This window comes from Balaenoptera borealis, assembly GCF_965194805.1.
Source record: "Balaenoptera borealis genome assembly, chromosome: 4".
Lineage (NCBI taxonomy): Eukaryota > Metazoa > Chordata > Mammalia > Artiodactyla > Balaenopteridae > Balaenoptera > Balaenoptera borealis.
In genome coordinates, this window is record NC_138861.1 from 62,796,472 (window position 1) to 62,819,297 (window position 22,826).

The window sequence follows — 22,826 nt, forward strand, 5'->3', positions numbered from 1 at the left end:
ACCATCATGGGAAGGGTACACAAAAAACTGGTAACATATTTGAGAAGAACTGGATGACTGGAGGCCAGTGGTTAGAGGCAAACCTTACTCTGTGTGTGTGAGGGGGGGGAGCGGGGCGGGTGTATGCACATGCTTGTACACGTGTGTATATATTATCTCGCATGGCTTGACTTTTTTTAAACACTAAGTTTCTGCATTACCTATTTTAAAGAGGTGATTATTCAGAATGAGACCTATTAACAGAGGCTTCTCGGTTATTTTGTGTCTCATGTGTGTAGGTTGATGCACAGAGCCTTGGCTCTTGTTGCACCCTAGCTTTTGCCCTCCTAGGAAAAGCTAGTCAGCTCAGTTGCTGACTAGTCAAAAGCACTACCACCTGATCTTTGTAAATATGGCCAGAGGATGCCATAGCCCATCATCCACTTTCCGTACATCCTCAATGTGAGCTTTACACAGTAGTACCGACTCAGCATCCAGAGGATTCAGTTTTGTGACCGCTTCATATATCTTGGAGTAAATCAGTTCCTTGTGATAATCGTGTTGACATTGTATTCTGAGAATTCCCTCAGGAATCCAGTTCAGGTTTCCAGTCTTGTTCATTTAAAAATTGCCATGGGAAAAAATGGACTACTAATATAAGATAATCCTTTTATTTTTTTAATTACTATTTCTTGATGGTATTTTTCATTTAAACAATGAATCAGCTACTCTCTTTCCCAGACACCTACTTTAATTTTAACAAGCTCGTTTTATTTATTTATTTTTCTTCTGTATTTGATTTTATTTTATTTTTATTTATTTATTTTTTTAAGTTTCCTTTTTTTTTTCACAACTCACACACACACACTGTATTTTACTTTTACAAGAGATAAATAAACTGACAACAAGCATTGTAAATGGATGACCACAACAAAAGCAACAATGATTGCAATTACCAAACACGAAACACACTCATACTATGTCATAATATTGACATTCAGTCCAGTAATCCTCCGCTGTAACAGCTCCTTTACTTTGCAGTGAAAATTGATTTGTATATTGTATTTTATTTTTTAAATTATTTTTTATTGGAGTATAGTTGCTTTACAATGTTGTGTTAGTTTCTTGCTGTACAGCAAAAGGAATCAGTCATATGTATACATATATCCACTCTTTTTTAGATTTCCTTCCCATTTAGGTCACCACAGAGCACTAAGTAGAGTTCCCTGTGCTATACAGTAGGTTCTCATGAGTTATCTATTTTACACATAGTAGTGTATATATGTCAGTCCCAATCTCCCAATTCATCCCACCCCCCCGTCTCCCCCCTTGGTGTTCATATATTTGTTCTCTACGTCTGTGTCTCTATTTCTGCCTTGCAAACAGGTTCATCTGTACCATTTTTCTAGATTCCACATATATGTGTTAATATACGATATTTGTTTTTCTCTTTCTGACTTACTTCACCCTGTATGATAGTCTCTGTGTCCATCCACATCTCTACAAATCACCCCATTTCGTTCCTTTTTATGGCTGAGTAATATTCCACTGTATGTATGTACCACATCTTCTTTAGCCATTCCTCTGTTGATGGACATTTAGGTTGCTTCCATGTCCTGGCTATTGTAAATAGAGCTGCAATGAACACTGTGGTACATGACTCTTTTTGAATTATGGTTTTCTCAGGGTATATGCCCAGTAGTGGGATTGCTGGGTCATATGGTAGCTCTATTTTTAGTTTTTTAAGGAACCTCCATACTGTTCTCCATAGTGGCTGTACCAATTTACATTCCCACCAACAGTGCAAGAGGGTTCCCTTTTCTCCACACCCTCTCCAGCATTTACTGTTTGTAGATTTTTTTGATGACGGCCATTCTGACCGGTGTGAGGTGATACCTCAGTATAGTTTTGATTTGCATTTCTCTAATAACTAGTGATGTTGAGCATCTTTCCATGTGTTTGTTGGCCATCTGTATGTCTTCTTTGAAGAAATGTCTATTTAGGTTTTCCACCCATTTTTTGATTGGGTTGTTTTTTTGATATTGAGCTGCATGAGCTGTTTGTATATTTTGAAGATTAATCCCTTGTCAGTTGCTTTGTTTGCAAATATTTTCTCCCATTCTGAGGGTTGTCTTTTTGTTTTGTTTATGGTTTCCTTTGTTGTGCAAAAGCTTTTAATTAACAAGCTAATATTTATAAGTGAAGAAGCTGCAGTATTTAGAGGTTTATTGGTCTGTTATGTGTCAATCATAAATATTATGATTATTATTTTTATTCCATCACAGAAGGGTTATCCAAATGCAATCTATGGGAGAGATAAAAATTGGTTAGCATGGACTTGTTAATAGTGAATATAGACCAAATGACAAAGTTAACCTAAGAAACACATCACTGCAGCAGAAACAAATCTTTGAGCTTGTGGATCCAGTGGATCAATTTTTCTTGTCAGATAAAAGAATGAAGCAGTGATAGTGGTGATAAAATGCACCTCTTTGTCTTTCCTTGGAAGTAACTGGTAGCTTCAGTTCCTGAAGTTCTCTGTATCTACTCAACGTAATAAACTTCTTCCTTTAATCTTGGATGATGAATAGCACCTTAATCACAGGTTACACAAATGGGCACCATTTCTTTATGGTACTTGACTTCAATTCCTTTTCCTTTTGCCACCCTAGGCTTATTGACATCCATGGTTCATGATTTTTTGTTTCTTTCAAATGCAAAGGTGGCTGTGGGGTGGGATCCTTTGAGATTAACTCAACCTCATTGCATATCAGAAGAAAAAGTGTGTTCACCTTTAAGGACTGAGGGGCATGGACAATAAAATGAGTTCCTTCATTTATTTATTAGTAATTAGAACAGTTGCCCCCTTCCAGCTCCTTTCCGAGCTCTAATAATGTGCTTTTTAGAGCCAAGAGGGCTTCTTTTGAACATTCTTTCCTAGTGATGGGAGGCAGTTGTTTTTCTCCTTCCTTCTTACTCTCCCCCAAATCCAGAGTGTTTCTTTACACCAATTTAGACTAAGTAGTTCTACCTCAGGAATTCTCCTCAGAGAAGCAGGCTGACACCCTCTCAGTGCTACTCTGTATTTAGTACTGTAATAAGTGCTAAATGACCATACTAGAAGAACAGTATGCTTGATGATTAATTTATCATAGAAAAGGTGGAAGAGCTTTCTCCTGTTTAAAGCTAATCTCTGCCTCTGAGCTTTGATGCCTCTCCTCTTTCACCTTTCTAGGAACCCACACACCAATTACGCCTATTTTCTTCTGGTTACTCAAATTTTTATCACCTGAATCCTTTCCCACCGTCATTTCAGCATGCTTTACTCTCATTGTTTAATCCAAACAAACCAAAACAAAAGCCACTTTTGACCTATACTTCCTTTACTGCCTTATCGTTTTTTCACCTACAGAATAACTTATTTTGCACTTCTATCTCCATTTCCTCACCTGTGCTTTTTTCTGGCCTCTGCTCTCACTCCCCCAAACAATTGTGGATAAGGTTATTGAAGCCTTCCCATATCACTAAATCCAAGACTTTTTCCTGTTCTCACCTCACTTTGATGAGTACGTCCTGATCTTAATAAGGACTTGACACTGTTGAATACTATCTATTTCCTTCCAGAAACACTGTTGGCTTTCCTTAATTTACTCTTAACTCTCTTGCTGCTCCTTTCTCTCCTTTTGTTAGTTTATTTTCCTCTACAGGGCATTCAGTGTTGTAGTACCTCAAGCCTTGTTTCTAGGCTTTCTTCTCTTCTCATTCTAAACTTAGTCCTAGCAATCTCATTCAACCAGCAGCTTCATTTATACCGACAACTCCTGAATGAATATTTCTAGGACAGACTTCTCTGGCTTAACCCAAAATGGGGTTGATTTGCTTCCAATATATCTATATTGAATTCTAAACTTTCCCAGGGATGAAAGTCATCGCCATCCATCCCTCCAAATTCTAAATAATAACAAAATAACAGAAAACACTATCCCCCCTTTCTTTTTTTTATAATGTAATTGATTTTTTTTGGGGGGGGGAAGGATTTTTTATTTATTTATTTTTGGTTGTGTTGGGTCTTCGTTTCGTGCGAGGGCTTTCTCTAGTTGCTGCAAGCGGGGGCCACTGTTCATCGCGGTGCGCGGGCCTTTCACTGTCGCGGCCCCTCCCGTTGCAGGGCACAGGCTCCAGACGCGCCGGCTCAGTAGTTGTGGCTCACGGGCCCAGTTGCTCCGCGGCATGTGGGATCTTCCCAGACCAGGGCTCGAACCCGTGTCCCCTGCATTGGCAGGCAGACTCTCAACCACTGCACCACCAGGGAAGCCCTATCCCCTCCTTTCTAATCTAGCCTCAAATTCTGTTGATTCTACCTCCTAAAAAAATCTCTCAAATCTTCCCTCTTCGCTTCATCTCCATTGTCATAACCCTACTCAAGAAGTCTCTCAATGTAGTTTTTTGTTGTTGTTGTTCAAGAGTCTTTTTATTTCCATAATAAAATTTAGCACTGAAGAGGACTAGTTATAGTTATTTGGGTTTAAAATAATATTTATTAACACAACTTTTAAAATCTGGTGTTCCATAAGACATTAGTTTCAATTTTCAAAATTTGCTATTCTCTCTTTATGTAATCTAGACATATGTAAGTCTAAACATCATTTTGATATTTAGTCTGTAAACTTATTATTGTAACCCTGAATGCATGGAGCATAGCACAGTGCCTGGAACACAAAAAACACTTAATAAGTGTTTGTTAGATGAATGAATAAGTGTTCAAAGTTAGTTTTTCTCTTTTATTTTCTCCCAACATCCTCTAAATAAAAACTAAAGCTTTCCATTTTGGTAGTTAGGTGATACTCCTGATTATAATCTGTAAGATTTCACTCTAAGTATTTAGGTTTCTAATCCACTCAGAATTACATAATATGGATGATGGTTTTGGCTAGTAAGAAGATGAAGGCAAGATTCTGTAAATATGGACAGAATCCCTAACATGTCCACAAATTGTGATTTGTAGTAGTGATCATCTGTTATGAAGAGCTAACCCATTTTCCTTCTTGAATGGGAAATCTAAGGAAAAAACAATCTCTAGAATTCCTAAATCTTGCAGAAGTTCCCTTCTCTTTGATACTCCAGGTCCATAGAGCCAAGCCAATCAGATTTTTTCCTGTTCTTCACTTTTTTTGGTGAGGAAAGGGTTTTCTAGGAAATACTGAACGTTCCTTTCCCTAAAAGTAGGCCAGAGTAAACAATCAAACTTTAAATGCAATAATCTTTAATACTTTAAACCAGCTGTTAAAAACAAAATAGGTCCAAAATGGAGTCACTTATGCTAAGCCCCACATCACCAAACCTAATTACACTTTTGGGCTTTTGCAGAAATGGAATCTTAAACTAGTCAGTCAGGAATTACCTGATCAGCACTAGTGAGGTAGTCTTCCTGATAGACCCCAACTACACCCTAAAGGAAAGCGACCTTCACACAACCAGTTCACTTTTTGCTAGTATGATTTCTTTGTCCCGCCCTCTTCTGCCTATAAAAGTCTTTCATTTTATACAGCTCCTTTTTACCTGCTAGATGAGATGCTGCCCAATTCCTGAATTGTTGGATAAAGCCAATATCTTTAAATTTTACTCAGTTGAATTTTTTTTAACGCAACTAATCTGAATGACATTTTTCCCCTTTAAGTCATTATCAGCTTAAGATGAATGCTGAAAGGATGACTGACATGATCTTTGGGGTTTGCTTTAAGATATTCCAGATATTTTAAACAGGAGAGAGATGAAACAAGAATGAAAAAATGTTGATAGAATTTCTGCAATTCTAGAAGTTTATTATACTTTCCTTTGAGATTTTCCACAATAAAGTTTAAAAATTTTAGCTTTTTCTATTTTTCACTCTCTGAACTTCCTTGAGAGGGGTCCTGGCCACAGGAGGAGGAAAACTGCACAACCATTTCTTCGCAAACCTCTGCCTGTCTATTCCTGAATCCTCAGGAGAGGCTTTAATCTTTGTTATACAGGTTTCACCTGCTGTCCGAAAGCAGAGCGTTCCTATGAAACCTTTTGGAAGCCAAAATGGCATAAAGTGAGGAAGCAATTACCCTAGAAGACATCTTGCTAAGGAAATAAAGCACAGATGTTCAAATACACAGTTCAAAGCTATGGCAGGGAGATGCTGAGTACAGTTTCCCAAGACGGAGCTTGGCGATGTCACTGCAGCCTCTACTACGGCTGCTGCAAAACAAACGCTGACTGCTATTTTCAATTTTCGACTTTTCCCATAAAAGTGAAAATCACATTTCTTTCCACTAGCAAAAATAGGTACTAATATGGGTCTTCCGTAAAAGCGAAGCGGCCTGTTGTGAACTTTCTAACAGCGGAGGAATACCTGTATTTGTTATTAACATATAACAAGTATCTATAGATTTCATTTTAAAACAAAGCTGGCTTTCCGCACATAACCCAAGCTGGGGGGGGGGGCGGGGAGGGGCCGTTATTAAATCTCCGCCAGTATTACCCCAACCTCTTTTTATAACCAGAGTATCACAATTCCTTCCAGAAACGGCCCTTTTGCCCCTCACGTCACAAGACTGGGGAGAAAGTGCAGAGCGTCGGTAGATCTCCGTTCCAGGGCTCAGCCCTCCAGAGAAGGAAGCCTCGTCCTCTTCAGGCCTCAGTTTCCAACGAGTGAAAGAATAACCGGGCGATCATACCGGCCCCGCCCCGCCCCGAGGGCGGAGACCGGGCGGAGCAGCGCGCTCTCCTCCGCCTCCTCGCGACTCGCCGCTGCCCCTGGTGCCGGCGGCGCATGTGCCCGGCAACCCCTCCCCGGCCCTGGATTCCACTTCCCCTCCGCTCACGCTGCAGCCGCAGCCGCCTTCAGGCCCCGCGCCGCCTCCGGAGTCCATGGCCGGGACGCGCTGGGTCCTCGGGGCGCTGCTCCGGGGCTGCGGCTGCAACTGCAGCAGCTGCCGGCGCACCGGCGCCGCCTGCCTGCCCTTCTACTCGGCCGCCGGCTCATTCCCCTCGGGAGTCTCGGGCCGTCGCCGCCTGCTGCTGCTGCTCGGGGCCGCCGCGGCCGCCGCCTCTCACACGCGGGGCCTCCATACTGGGCCTGTGCCGGCCGGGAGGCTGGCGGGGCCTCCCCCAGCGGCCGCCTCCGCCGCCGCCGCGGCCGCCGCCTCCTACCCGGCCCTGCGCGCCCCTCTGCTGCCGCAGTCGCTGGCGGCGGCGGCGGCGGGCCCGGCGCGCGGTTACAGCCAGGTACGTGGGCGCCGAGAGGGGCCGCGCGCGGGACCCTTCCCCGGCTGCGCGCACGCGCCCCCGCGCCCCTCCGCGTGCGCCTCGCGCGCGCGCGCCCGGGGAGCCACGGCACGCGCCACAGCCCCCCGCCCGCTCCCACCCCCGCCCTCCCAGCCCTCCTATTGGGCCCCAGAATAACGGACGCTCTCCCAGCCCTCGGGTTTTCTCCTTGTTTTGTTCTCCTCTTGAGTCTGTGGTCGGTTGGGCAGTGTAAGTGTGGCTGGGGGTGAATGTTGAGGCCTTGTTTCCCGCCCGCCCATGGTAGGTTTTGCGAGGCTGTTGACGCCCCCACCGCGCGCATCTCTGTCGCTCTCCGCCCGCTGGTGGTGAAGTTGGGAGGCCGGACCCCCGGAGGGCTGGGACTCTCCGTGCCGCCCGAGCACTAGGCCTGGGCGGCCCTTGGTGCGCCTCGCGGCCCGCTGCTACGAAGGTTCACGCACACACTTGCGTGGACTGGGTTCGTGAGGAGGGAGGCTGGTCCCCAGCGCTCTCCTCGCTCTCGTGTCCCTTGGGAAAGGCGGGCTGCCCCAGTTACTGAAGGTCACCTCTGCACCTTCACTTCCTCTGACAGAAGGTCCTTTAGGACCATGGGTCACCGCCGATGGGAAGGACAGTTTGGAGACTATGATACTGGGGGAGGGGGACCGAGGAGAGGAGGCGTCTGGGGCTGAGGCGATGGTTTGGGGACCCAGGAGTGAGTCTACAGTATTTTTTTTTTTTTTTTTTTTTTTTTGAGTCAGTGTGTGCTTTAAGTACTCATATTGCAAATATTTTGTGCCTCGTAAGAGGCTTTCTTTTCTGCTTGTTACGTGGCATCTGGGAAATGTCCGCACACTTTTTGACTACCATGTTCCTGATGCCTTGGGTCATATTTATGTTAATTCAATTTGTGCTTTTCCTTGAACTTAGGGAAACTGGGAAGCTAATCAGCATGGCCGCTGTCTGCCAGTGGCCGAGCTAATTGATTTGAATCCTGGCCCAATACTTTCTGCTGCCCTTTTCAGTGAAAGCTTGTGATGCTTATGGAATTCTGGGAAAATGGGGAATGTTGCCCTTATTAAAAACAACAACAACAACAGAAAAACTATCTAATAAGCCTTTGTGACCTGGTTACTCTCTTTACTTGATTATTTTTTTCTGTGAATTTGACTAGCATAATGATATCTGTTCAGCCTCTGCTAGTAAGTAAGCCTCTGTGCTTGCTTTTATTATTGATTCCATAAAATTATGTGTAAATCTCCATGAAAATGATGGGGATATACAAAGGAGTGAAGTATCTCTCTCCTTAGCCCAATAGAGTGCAAGTCACTTGACTTAAAGCCTGAGTTGTCTTCCCATGTTGATAATTGAAGTGCTTGTTGCATTCTTATTAAATAATGTATGAGGCCTCTGCTAGAGGTTTACATTTATCATTGACTCCTTAAAATTAGACATAAGTCTTCGTGTAAATGGTAGGATGGTACAGAGGAATCTATTTCCTTAGCCTAGTAGAGTGCAAGTCTTAAAACCTGAGTTGTCTTCCCTGGTTATGGTTGTGGTGCTTGTTGAAATCTTACAACATTCCGGTTTTTTTTTTAGTGTCGTGAAATAGAGTTCTTTGGGTATGTCTTAGGCTCCTGTTACCTCACACTACTGCTGTTGCCTTTTATGATCTTTCCCTTATTCATTTGATCTGACATACCAGTTGACAAATTAATCTTTCCAAGCCTCCTGCTGTCTTGTTGATTTACACACTTCTAAATGTCTTTTATTAGCTCCCCTTTGCCTACCAGGTTAATGACACACACTGAGCTCAACACTCAATCCCTCTGCTGTGTGGTACCCAGTTTTTTTTGCCAGCTCATCTTCTTTGGCTCCCAATTGTACCCTACAGTTTAGCCAAATGGAATTATTGCTGTTTTGCAAATGGGCTTCTGTTCATACTGTTTCTTCCCCTCACTTCTCAAACTGGAATGCCTATCCTTTATATATTGCTGTCAGAATTCTAGCCTTCCTTCAAGGCTCATCTCGTATCATGTCTTGATTCTTCTGTTGGTGCTCTGTTTTGAATTTCTATAATATCTTGTATCTTAATTATAGCCCTTAAAGCATCTGTCTTGTGTGCTTGTCTTAGTCTGGATGGTAAGCTTTTTGAGATGAGGGCCTAATTATGGTGTGCTGTGATTAGGAGATACATATTTGTTAAATTGAAGGGATCCCTGTTGTCCTGCCTTAACTAAAACAGTATTATGAGGTGTACTTCAGGACTGATGGACTTAAAAACAAGCCTGGAATAAAATTGATGTCCTGCCAAACCATTAGGCTATACATGCTTGTTGCTTTAGTATGTAAAATTTAAGCCAAGATAGGATGAGTTAGATTTGTGAATTTTACTTCTTGCCTCTGAAATACTAATGGTCCCCAAAGAATAATATCCAGGGTGTTAATTTGTAGAAATAAACTTTGAAAATAAATTTTCTAAGTAGGTTGTTCAAGAAATATTTCTACATTTCTTCATTTCTCTTGGAAGGAGTCCAAAACTACCTACCTGGAAGACCTTCCACCTCTCCCTGAATATGAATTGCCTCCGTCCAAGTTAGGAGAGGAAGTGGATGACGTTTATCTCATTCGAGCTCAAGGATTACCGTGGTCGTGCACTGTAGAAGATGTGCTTAGCTTTTTCTCAGGTATATTTTATGTATGTTTTGAATATGTAATTTCATCTGACTGAAAGGTAGTCCCGTAAAATTCAAGTTAGGCTATGCTCTAGACATCTTATTTGATGGATGGGAATTGTCTCATTCTGGCTGGTTACATATGCATAGTGACATCATGTGTATCATTTGTCATATATACCAGGTTGAATACCGAAAAAATTTTAATGTTAAAACTACATGATGCAAAACCAGTTTTCTCTGAAGTTTTAATATGTACATATCAAAAGGTGAAACCTGTTAGCGGGAATATGTTAGTGAGAATATAGGTTGAGTAGCTTTTTATGTAATAACATACATTTAGAATACAAGATCACTTAGCAAGTGATATAATTCCCTTAATAACATGTTTGAAGGTTTATGCATCTGTAGTTAAAGTTTCTGCATCTGACTGATTTTTAATTTTCCTCCCTCTTAAGAAGCCTTTAGAAGATGTTGCCTTAAATGTTATAAAACAATGTTAACACTGTATTAAGTACCTGATGTGCATTTGTGTGGATCAAGCAGTTTATAAAGCCACTTACATCTTCAGCTTGCTCCCAATATAAGTAGTGTGCAGTATGGGGATGTCTTTCTTTAATGAAAAGGGGGAAAAGTTAAGTTATTCTTACAGGAGATATATTAGAGTTCTTATGGATATGATCATAATGAAAGAAGACACTTATGCATAAACCATATTTTAATTCCTTAAGTGATTTGAAACTGATTGTAGAAGCATTTGGAAGTCCATATTACATTTTGTATTGAGCCTAGCCTGATTTGCCATTTAATGATCAGGGGGTCATAAGTTTTTGTGCTAAGGTTTGCTTATTTCTCCACATGGAACGTTTTAGAGACTACCAGCGCATCAGCATTTGGATGGCTTCAGTGTTGGGGGTTTGTGTAAGGAAAATGACAGGCATTTTGGATCTTGCTTTGGTTTGGTTTTGGAAGATTGCAATTCTAGTGACTTGTATGATTGATCTAAAACTTTGATTTCTGGTTTTAATTGATTTTACTCACATACTTTCAGACTGCAGAATTCGCAATGGTGAGAATGGAATCCACTTCCTCTTAAATAGAGATGGGAAACGAAGGGGTGATGCCTTAATTGAAATGGAGTCAGAGCAGGATGTGCAAAAAGCCTTAGAAAAACACCGCATGTACATGGGGCAGCGGTATGTGGAAGGTATGTGAAGTCGTGTTATAGCTTTTCGGGTTCATTACATTGACTGTACTTTTCAAGGCAGCTTCATTTGATCCTGTGTTAGATATTATGAATAGTGAAGTAGTTAGATACTATGAAAAACCCTTTTCCAGGGTGTGAAAATGAAGCACACAAATAATCTCAGTTTCTTATCTATAATATGAGGATGTTGACCCAGTTTACTTCAGAAGTTGTGATGTTACAGCTGGCCCATAGTAAGTACTTGATAAATGTCATTTATTATTTTCTCCAGAGAAGTACGTAAGGTTAAAAATACTAGTTTTTAGATTCCTGGATAACCCACCCAGTGTGATTATTTTTTTAATGGCTTCTTCCTTTGTTATGTAAATATTGCATACCTTTTGTGCTCTTTTTCTTAGTATATGAGATAAACAATGAAGATGTGGATGCCTTAATGAAGAGCCTGCATGTCAAATCTACACCTGTGGTAAATGATGGCGTGGTTCGCTTGAGAGGACTTCCTTACAGTTGCAATGAGAAGGACATTATAGACTTCTTCGCAGGTGCTTTTCAGTTATATCGTGTTTGGGGCCTCATACCTTTTCCCCCCATTGTTTCCTTCTTTATCTTAGGTGAACCTTTTCCTGGTAACTGCATGCAGTTATATTAGGTTGTTCAGGGGAGAACTCTTCACTTGGATTGCCAATATTTATAGATTATATAAGTGTTTTGACCTAAAACGCTGATCTTTGGGGGGGTGTCATATTTCAAAATAATTTAATGTAGAGTTTTTTTTTTTTTTTTTTTACTATTGAGGAAAATATCCTGTCATGAGAGTAGCTATATTTGTCTTAGACAATAGTGATTTATATGATTTAAAAGCATTAACATCTAGGGAATTCCCTGGCAGTCCAGTGGTTAGGACTCTGTGCTTTCACTGTTGAGGGTGCGGGTTCAGTCCCTGGTCAGGGAAGTAGGATCCTGCAAGCTGCACAGCACGGCCGTGTAAAAAAAAAAAAAAAAAAAAAAGAAGCATTATCATCTAATTCTTAGGGGTAAAATATGCACCAGTAGTGATGTTAGTCTAAATCTCTGTATACAACTAATGGCAAAAAACCGAATTGTGTGTTTTAGATGGACTGCTTGGACCCTAAATGTTCTGGGAATGTGTGGGTGTTATTAGCTTTTGGCTGCATAATAATTTTCTTCCCATTAGGCATGAATTCAGCTTTGGGACTGGCAAAATAGCCCCACAATTTTACTAATAAAATTTTAAAAAAATTCTTAGTATGTGAATGAATGTGTTAAGTCTAAGAATAAAGATGCTCCTGTTAGCAGCACTAATTTGTAATAACTTTTCGACATCCTAGGACTGAACATAGTAGACATTACTTTTGTCATGGATTATAGAGGGAGAAGAAAAACAGGAGAAGCCTATGTGCAGTTTGAAGAACCAGAAATGGCCAACCAAGCCCTTTTGAAACACAGGGAAGAAATTGGCAACCGGTGAGTGAAGCAGATAACTAATGATGCAGAAGGATCATATTGGCCAATACCTTGGGTCGTTTTGATGAATGCAGTGTAATATGACTATAAAATTATCTAAACACAGAAAAAGTAGAGAGAGTAGTATGATGAGCTGTCAAATGCCCATCACTTAGATTAACAAATTCTTGACATTTGTTGTATTTGCTGCATCTGTTTTTTTAGTATGCATCTTTAAGAAAACATTTTTATATGATCCCAATATTATCACGTTTAACAAAATTAGCAATAATTTATTATCTAGTGCCAGTCTGTAATCACATTTTCCCATTTATACCCAAAATGTCTTTCTCCAGTTGCTTTTTTTTTTTTCCCTCACCAGAATCTAGACATGGTCCATATGTTGTATTTGATTGTTATGCTTCCATTTCTCTTCAATTAGAGCAAATCCCCATTTCCTTTATTTTTATGTTCACTCCCCCTTTTTATTATTATTATTTTTTCTTTTGGCTTCACGGAGCAGCTTGCGAGATCTTAGTTCCCTGACCAGAGATTGAACCCAGGCCCACGGCAGTGAAAGCATGGAGTCCTAGCCACTGGGCCATCGGAATTCCCCTCCCCCTTTTCGATGTGGACCTTTTTTTAAAAAAAAAAATTAATTAATTAATTAATTATAGTTTTGGCTGTGTTGGGTCTTTGTTTCTGTGCGAGGGCTTTCTCTAGTTGTGGCGAGTGGGGGCCACTCTTCATCGCGGTGTGCAGGCCTCTCACTGTCGCGGAGCACAGGCTCCAGACGCGCAGGCTCAGTAGTTGTGGCTCACGGGCCCAGTTGCACCGTGGCATGTGGGATCTTCCCAGACCAGGGCTCGAACCTGTGTCCCCTGCATTGGCAGGCAGATTCTCAACCACTGTGCCACCAGGGAAGCCCCCCTCCCCCTTTCCAAGATGCAGTTGGCTTTTGAAGAAATTGAGTCAGTTGTCCTGTACAGTGTCTCACGTTCTGTGTTTATCCTTTTGCTTCCTCACGGTGTCACTTAACTTGTTCCTTTGTATTCTCTATTATTTCCTGAAAACTGGAAGTTAGACCTAAAGTCTTAGATTGATTCAGGTTAACAGTTTTGATATAGATACTCTATAGACGATACTGTATACTGCATATCACATCACACTAGGATACACGTAGTGATGGGTTGAGTTCATTTGTGTTGTTTTGTTTAGTTTTCTTCTTTTTCTCTTTTATTTTATTTTTTTTGTGTGTGCTCATTTGTGTTTTAAGTTTGGGGGAGTACTCAAAATTGTCAAATTTTAATTCATTGTCTTGCTCGTTTTCTGACCTTTTTTCTTGACTTCTTTGAAGTTTAAAAAAGTCATTCCAAAGTCATTCTATTTCAGGACCTACGTATAGAATTGGTTCAAAGGTCTTTATTAAAAAATTGTTAATGAAGAAAGTACATGCAAGACACACACACACCCCCTTAATTTTCTTTCAGTACTCTTCATATTTTCTTATAACTGGGAACACGTCAATAATATGTTTTTATGTCGGAACATCAAGGCAGTGTATAGATCTCTTCAGTAAATTAAGGAATGTTTCACATCTAGGTCTGCAAATGCAAAGGATTTGTACAATTTGGAAAAGTATTGTTGAGAAAAATAAAACTGGTTCCAGAAGCTTGGATTTAACAGTTCCACAGCCAAACAGATAGCAAGTTAGAATTGACATTTAGTTCATTAATTCTCATTAGCCTCTTAGTGAAGTCCTGGGAGAAGTTAGCTCCTCATATACTGTGACTTTTAATATCTTAAACACATACGATTAATTTTCACAGAATTGAATTGTAAGACCTCAAGAGATTGATTGTTAATCAACTGTAAAAAACAAAATGAAACCTTTCTTACTAGATTCTTTTCATATACACAGTTAACCTTTGCATATTTGTCCGCATGAAGCAAAACAGGGTAGAAAACATTGTTAAAATGTATGTGAAGAAAACTTATCTTGGGGAGGATTAAATCAGTGACCTGCTCTGTTGAGAGTACTTTTTCATGGGTGAATATCTATGTCCATTTTTACTTTATGCCCCACCTGTTGTCTTTGGACACCTGTGTTTGTTAGCTGTCGGAAATAATATGTATGCATGTTTTATTTTAATTTATTTAAAAAAAAAATTTTGGCTGCGTTGGGTCTTCGTTGCTGTGCACGGGCCTTCTCCAGCTGCGGCAAGCGGGGGCCGCTCTTTGTTGCGGTGCGCGGGCTTCTCATTGCGGTGGCTTCTTGTTGCGGAGCACAGGCTCTAGGCGCACGGTCTTCAGTAGTTGGGGCTCGAGGGCTCTAGAGCGCAGGCTCAGTAGTTGTGGCGCGCAGGCTTAGTTGCTCCTCGGCATGTGGGATCTTCCGGGACACGGCAAGATCCGTCTGCATTGGCAGGCGGATTCTTAACCACTGCGCCACTACGGAAGCCCTGCATGTTTTATTTTAAAAGAGTTCAATGTAAAGTTACTTTGTACCATTTATGCCTGTTCACTTTTGCTTTGACATAGATATATAGAGATATTTCCAAGCAGAAGGAATGAAGTTCGAACACATGTTGGTTCTCATAAGGGAAAGAAAATGGCATCTTCTCCCACTGCTAAGTATATAACTGAGCCAGAAATGGTCTTTGAAGAACATGAAGTAAGTGAGGATATCCGACCCATGACGGCTTTTGAAAGTGAGAAGGAAATAGGTAAGGATTTGCCTCTTATTGAAACTCATTGGGTCTGCCTTGTACGTTTTGATATTTGTTAAAAAAAATTTTTTTTTTATGACCATGTTGTATCAGATTGTAGATTATAGGACAAAGGGAATTGAGTTAAATGTTTAATATGTCTTTGAGTGTAGTATGTGCTATGAATACAGTCGTCCCTCAGTATCCCCAGGGGATTGGTTCCAGGACCCACCGCGGATACCAAAATCCATGAATGCTCAAGTCCCGTAGGCAGCCCTCCATATGCACGGGTTCCACATTCACAGATATGGAGGGTTGACTATACATGCAGAAGGTCTTAATTATTTCATAGGTTTTTTTTTAAATTTAATCATTTTTGCAGATTCTTTGTCAAAACCTGGGTTGCACATATATAACAAAAAGAAGTAAGATGTCAGCATTTAAACTTAAGATCAGAAAAGATGTGTGTAGAGAGCAGGATTGTTGACTAAAGTAAGGTGTTTTGTTTGCCTCTGTGTTTAATTATTCCTTTGATTCTTAATCTCAAAGCAACATTTGGAATCTTTAAAGTTTGATAAATACTTTTTAAGTTTGTGCTCTAGGATTATCCTGTTACCATTTTTATTCCTTTTTTTTTTTTTTTTTAAAGTGACTGTAACTCAGGGAATTTCTCTTGTCTTTATTTTTTCATTCATAATCATTTTCCCATCTCTCAGTTGTTAGAGAAAAGTACGTTCTTTTGTAATCTGGTAATGGTTTGAGACACTAAATCCTTATGAGTGTTCAGGTGATACTTGTTAGGCAGCAGAAATTTCAGATCATCTTGGCTTTTAAAATTGAAACCCTCTTCGTTACTAGGGTATTTCAAGAGTAATTGAGGATTTTGTCATAAAGGTCATTCCTAATTATAATCTGCTAATAACTTTTGAAGTGTTTATGTTCTTGACAGTGCTTTTTGTCCCACTTCTTAGAATTGCCTAAGGAGATGTCAGAAAAGCTTCCAGAGGCTGCTGATTTTGGAACTACGTCTTCACTACATTTTGTCCACATGAGAGGATTGCCTTTCCAAGCCAATGCCCAAGACATTATAAATGTGTGTGGCCGTAAGATGTCCAATCTCAATAGCTTTGAACAGAAGTTGTAATGTTTTGAACTTCTATTTAGGGAAGGTAGAGGAGAAAAATATAGTATTTCTGTAGTGTCTTTGGACAGCAAGGTGGCGTCTCCACAGTTGTGGGGGCTTGTTTTATTTTCTTTGGCTGAGAGGTGTGGGTTTTATTACATTTTAAGGTCATGTGTATAATGGATAATAGCATTTCATAGATGCAAAATAATATGGCGTAGGTTAAGTATTCAACGTAAAAAAGCTTGGTCTTTCTCTAAATTAGTTCAACCCATTCATTTAAAAAAATTAATTATTTAATTAATTAATTTGGTTGCACCGGGTCTTAGTTGTGGCATGTGGGCTTCTTAGTTGCGGCACGTGGGCTCCTTAGTTGTGGCATGCGCGAACTTTTAGTTGCGGCATCGAGCCAGGGCCCCCTGCATTGGGAGCAGAGTTTTATCCACTGCGCCCCCAGGGAAGTCCCTCAACCCATTCATCTTTGAGTTTAAGAAAGAGACTCCGAGAGCATTTGTCACAGGGCAGTTATGTACTAAACACAAATCTAGTACTCCTAAATGCCTGGAGTTATCATTACACCATATAGTCTTCTTGCATCCAGCTTCCCTGATTTTTGAGAAAAGGAATTTTTAAAATATTTTCATTTTATGATAGATACTCTATGAAATGAAAAGATGAAATAACGAAGTCCTTATTGACTTCTTGAACTCCAGGATGTGTGCTTAAGGTAGATCCAAATCTAGGATCCAGTTAGTAGTGGGGCCTCAGAATTAGTTAGTAGTGGGGCCTCAGAATTGTCTTTATTATTTCAAAAAACCTATTAGGAATCATATTTTTACCCAAATGAAGGTTGCACAGTCTCATTAAAGAATTGGTTTGGTTTGGAATATTAACCACGCAGTGTGGTAGCTCTGTTTAGGTAGTGCTGATAAGAAACTTATTATCAGCTCCATGTTTGATTAAAACATGGTAAAAATGAATTATTAAGAAATGAAGTGTAGGGACTTCACTGGTGGTCCAGTGGCTAAGACTCCGCACTCCCAATGCAGGGGGCCCAGGTTCGATCCCTGGTTAGGGAACTAGATCCCACGTGCCACAACTAAAGGTCCCACATGCCACAAGTAAGATCCAGTGCAGCCAAATAAATAAATAAATAAATAATTTTAAAAAAAAAAAAGAAATGAAGTATATTTGACGGACAGTTTTTAGAAACGGGAAAGGAGGTGTGTGGGAGGAATAATAAAAGTGGTCCTTGTTGGTATAAAGAAAAGTTTGATAACTATTGTATATTATTGTGTTGTATATATAGTTTAAGTTCTCTGTGAACAGATATTTGAAATGTAACCGTGAGTTCTCAGAAGATCAGAAGAGCCAGAAGAGGTGGTAGATGTGTAATTACATTGTTGCTTAAAGAGATTTCCTAAAAATAAATTTATCAGGTGTATGAATCAAAGTCTGAAAGAAAAATGCAGAGCCACCAGACTTCTAGAAATTGACCTAGTAACATTATGTTCCTTTTGGCTTCCTTTGTTTGTTGTGTAGTTTTTTGCTCCACTGAAGCCTGTTAGAATCACCATGGAATACAGTTCCAGTGGGAAGGCCACTGGAGAAGCTGATGTGCACTTCGATACTCATGAGGACGCTGTTGCAGCTATGCTCAAGGATCGGTCCCATGTTCGTAAGTGCTGCCCATGGTTTTTGTTGTTATTTTTGATGTCTATCTTTGTTTACAAATGCCTTTCTCTGTTTTTTGTGGGTTTTTTTGTTTTTTTGTTTTGAGAAAAGCCAGCATAAAGCACTTTTATTGCAATAATAAATCTTGAAACTCATATGTAGTGCAGGGGGGTAGAGGTAGGGGTGGGGGAGTAAGCAGGAGTTTCTCTCACCAGATCACTACACAGGACAGCAAAGGGATGAGGTGGGGGAAGGAGAAGCCAGGAAACTCTGAGATCAGCAGGGGGAGCTGAGCATCAAAAAACAGGAGATGCTGAAGCTGTCATGACCAGCATCATTTTCTGAAGACAACACTCAGGGATTTGTCATGATGGCTGGGCTTTCATGGGTGTTAAGTGTCTACAAACAGTACCTTCAATTTAACTTTCGATTAAAGTTCTTAAAATTTAGGAAGTGGAGCTTGGATAGCTATGAGATTACAAAAGTCCTAAATATCCATTAGAAAAACCATGGGCTGGGAAAAAAAGCCAGGTCATGAAGAAGGCTTCAGAGGTCCCTGCTGGCCTGGGGAGAGACACCTGTAGTGTCCAACATCTCAGTGAAAACGATCTGCTTTCAAAAGGCAGAGGGTTAAGAACGGATCCTTTTTTGTCATTCTCAGACCATAGATATATTGAATTGTTCCTGAATTCATGTCCGAAAGGAAAATAAGACTTCCAGGGATTCCAGAAAATAAGGTAAATTTAAGAGGTGCAATTGTGTAAATTATTTTCAGTTGATAAGTTAATCATTAACTCACAAATTTATAATACGGTTGAAAACCATTCTCTTTTTAATAAACATCAAACTAATGATAATTGAAGCCTGACTATAAGGAATGAAATTCTCCTGGGAAATAGAATTCATTATGATCGTATAGTGGCTTTGAGTATTTTCCCCATTAGAATCTTTTTGTGTCATTCCCAACATTCATCATGCTATGTGCTTAAAAAGAACTTTTCATCTTTAGTAGCTGCATATTATAATACACTGAAAATATGCCTTGTGTTAGCTTGTCGTCCTATAAAATTTACACACATTTCCTCAGTTCTAAGATATTTTTTAGATATTTGAAACCAGGGTGTGTCATGGATTTATACACTTAATGTAACACTTCTTCTTTTCCTGAAATGGTGTTATGAAAATTGTTGTCCTAGGAAGTACATAGATTTCAGAGTTTTATCTGTGACAAATCAACTAAATATGTTTTGATGTCCCTTCCCTGACTCAGTGCTATGTGTTGTCTTTTTCCCCGTAAAATCTTTTAATGTATTGTATTGTGATCATTTTTCTACATGTAGTGGGGCATTCCTTTAAGACACTTACCTGTAGTGATTTCTTGAAAACACATGGGGCATTTCTTTACTATAGTTGTCATAGGCTATTTTTGGATATAAAGTCCCACAATCTCGTGGGACTTAAGTATTTACATTAGCTAAAATCTATGCAAAATAAATTCTGTGCCCAACTCTGAAAATCTGCTATCTTCATACCAGGCTGCAAACACTTAATGCCTACCTAATATTCTTCACCTTAGCTTAATTGGTTTGTCAGATAACTTGCAGTAAATCAGAAAGAAAAAAAACTATTGAATTTGTAGTTTTAAATGGTATGGGAACGTGCACAACACTTTTTCATTTTGAGTAAGCATGCAACATTTTTTGTTTTATTTTCAGGATGAAGCAAGAAGCATTTCATTTGCACATCTTTCTTGGACATGGGATCTAAAGTTCCAGTTTTTTAGCAGCAACTGCTAGAGAAACCATTTGGGGGTTTTGGGTTAATTGCTTATAAGAAAAATTCCATAACAGACTGTTTAGAAAGAAGAAGGAAAGATTCAGTTTGGGATTATGAAATAAACCACAGATTTACTTTTTTGTTTAAACTGTCCAGGATCTGATTTAAAAATCTGGTCTTTATTTTAAATGATTAAACAGTTTTCATAGACGATTTGTGACCCAGTGTAAAGACTACATATTTTTATTCAGCACTGTCCTTTAAAATCTTTCTCCCATTTTAAAAATGATCTGTTTGAGGTTTTGTTTTTTGCCTGTGAATTAAGAGCTCTGATGAGAAACTTTTCATGGAACGAAATACTGATTATTTTAACCAAATACTCACCAAAGCAAGGAAAGGTTTCAGACCTTTGAACCATTATGGTTTGGCAGAGTTATTTTAATTTTAGGCGTATTTGGTTACTTAGATAGGGTTAGGAATTTTAAAAAAACAATCAAAACAAAAAATAAATACCACAGGTTAGTGAGTGTAAATGACAACAATTTGGCAGTTTTATGTCTTTAGACATGTTTTGCCTTTCTAAGCCTTATACTAAAGGCATTTAACATTGGTGCCTGTATAATTAAGGAGGCAATTATAGTCTTAATGTAAAAGTTGTCTGACCCCTGCCCCCCACCTGTTTTTGATTTTGGGGTAGACCTTAAGGTGTGTGTTAGTCTCAGTACTGTGAAGTGACATGTCATAACAGTCCTGACTGGTAAGGACATTAATGGCTTCACTTGAATTTAAACCAGCTCTAGATAGGAAAAAATCTGAGTCTCCTCATTTGCTTTTTCAGTGGGGTAGCACATCCCATATTTTAGAACAAGTAGGGGTGCCTTGCTTAACTAAAAATAGCATTTAACGTATAATCGTGTGAAAGGATTATGGATAAAGCTGTATTTCTGTCACATTGTGGCAGTACTTTCTGCTTTAATATTAAACAGCTTGTTATTTAAATATTGGATCAAAATGGCTGGCTTCAAAATGTAGTCATTAATAAACTAACTTTATGTGTACCTGTGTAGGAGAATCAAAGTCCTGTATGTTTTCTTTGCCTTGTTCCTGTTCTCAGGGTGACGACTGTCACGTGGTTACCAGGAGATGCAATTCTAGTTCTTAAAGTTTAATTAGCCCAGATTTCTGAGAGGTGGTATCTGGAAGAGAGATTAAGTCTTCTCTCACTTAATACATAACCATCTTTGATTACCAGCTAAGATACGGAATCACTGTACTGTAAGTAGTCAATAAATGAAGGTTTGTTTCAGGCTGAAGATTACCTAAGAGTATTTATTTTGGAGTGTGTGAATCAACCTAGTACATTTTTATTACATCAAGTCCTGGTATATTATTATAAGAAGAAATGGTTAATTTGTAGTTGTTTGCTTTTATCATCCTATAAGAGCATGATTCAGTCAACCAGCTTAACATCTTCCTTATTACGACCTAAATAGAAATGTATTTTCATATGTGGTTGAATGTATTGAGCTATAAGAACTGGTGTCTATAGCCGTATGAGCTACTAGAATGCGATCTTTTCTTTCTCCCTCTAGCAGTAGGTCTGTGGAAAAAAATCTGTAGTGTTGATTAGGATTGGGGTTGGTGAGGAGTTAATTCATTTGCAATTACTTTATTTTAAACCTAATGAGGGACTTCCGTGGTGGTCCAGTGGTTAAGACTTCGTGCTCCCAATGCAGGGGGCCAGAGTTTGATCCCTGGTCAGGGAACTAGGTCCCGCATGCCGCAACTACAGGCCCGGTGCAGACAAATAAATAAATACGTTAAAAAAAAAAAAAAAAAGCTAAAACTTTCCCTTGCACATCTATCTCTCTGAAAAGAATGAGAGCAAAGCATTAAGATATTATGTAGTGGGTAAGCTTGAAGGGTGTATCTTCTTGTCACACTAGTGGCCAAGTTCTCAGAAAAAAGGTGGGCATTCTTGGGAAGTCATCCTACGAATTCATATACTTTCCTGTACTTCCTTTAGTAGGTTATTGCTCATAATTTACGTTAGTAAATGAATAATTGCTGACAAGGCAAATGTAGTTACTAGAAAGGGAAGAAAAACAGATAATAGAATAACAGTAAACTTTTATTTTTATCCAATCTAAAGACATACTTCTCCCTCTTGAAATTTGACAAGACTGGATTATGCATCATCATTTGCTATTGCAAGAAATAATGACAGTGAATTCTGCTCTTCTCTTTGGGTCCTGTTTGTCTTTATAATTTCCTTTGTGGTAAAGCTCTCAGAAATAGTGGGATTGGATATGTCCAGGTTACCCGTATCCTGCTTTGGCTAGCTCAAAAGAATTGCAAGGGAAGACACATACGGAGCATGTAGATACCAAGGAGAAGATTGTTGAAGATTGTGATCTGATCTGATACACTCACTTTTGCCAGAGAATTAAGCAGAACCATTTTGTGCTTGTCTTTCTACGTCTGGGTGAGACACTTCTGCCAGGTGGCGAGGGAGGCTGAATGCTGTGGAGCAGTAGGCTGTAAATCCTTCTCACTTCTGTGGTGTGGAGAGAAAGAAGCAGGAGAAAGCCCCTTCCATCTAGGTGACACTTTGAGGCAGTGACCCTGCTTATTATTAGTTAACATGCCCTATTGGCATCCTCTGCCCGGAACAGTCCCTTAGCAGATTCTCACTTGGAGATTTTTCTCTGGATTACATCTTGATCATTTTATAATTTAAAACATTCCATTATTTTGAGAGTTTTCCCTAAATTATGTGAAAGGTTTCACATTCAATTGATAGGACCTGTATTATAGAGTAGAATGGTATATCTCAGCAGTAAAGTGCCTAAGTTCCAGGGCTTTGAAAAAAAAAAAATTGCTCTAATGTAGTAGGAATACTTTTTTCCTGCCTGAATTCAGCAGATCAGAAAATAAATCTCTGAAGT

The 22,826-nt window shown here is 39.6% G+C and overlaps 1 protein-coding gene and 1 long non-coding RNA gene across 3 annotated transcripts in view; both read left to right on the top strand.

Annotated features, from left to right (window-relative positions):
• Positions 1-6,671, top strand: part of LOC309627958 — a 34,231-nt gene extending 27,560 nt beyond the window's left edge. The window contains exon 3 of the long non-coding RNA XR_014244060.1: positions 6,530-6,671. This is a non-coding gene — a long non-coding RNA (uncharacterized lncRNA). The remainder of the gene's footprint in view (positions 1-6,529) is intronic.
• A 77-nt stretch (positions 6,672-6,748) lies between these two features.
• Positions 6,749-21,191, top strand: GRSF1 (G-rich RNA sequence binding factor 1). 2 transcript variants are annotated; one of them, XM_082390270.1, is made up of 10 exons: positions 6,749-7,233; positions 9,782-9,938; positions 10,978-11,133; positions 11,532-11,675; positions 12,483-12,618; positions 15,139-15,323; positions 16,277-16,398; positions 17,971-18,106; positions 18,764-18,839; positions 19,818-21,191. In XM_082390270.1, the coding sequence occupies exons 1-9, from the start codon at positions 6,877-6,879 to the stop codon at positions 18,811-18,813; spliced, it is 1,443 nt and encodes a 480-aa protein (XP_082246396.1). In that variant the 5' UTR covers positions 6,749-6,876; the 3' UTR covers positions 18,814-18,839; positions 19,818-21,191. The 2 variants fall into 2 exon arrangements, with proteins under 2 accessions (XP_082246396.1, XP_082246395.1); XM_082390269.1 differs by lacking the exon at positions 6,749-7,233 and adding an exon at positions 7,516-7,533.
• The last annotated feature ends 1,635 nt before the right edge of the window (positions 21,192-22,826 follow it).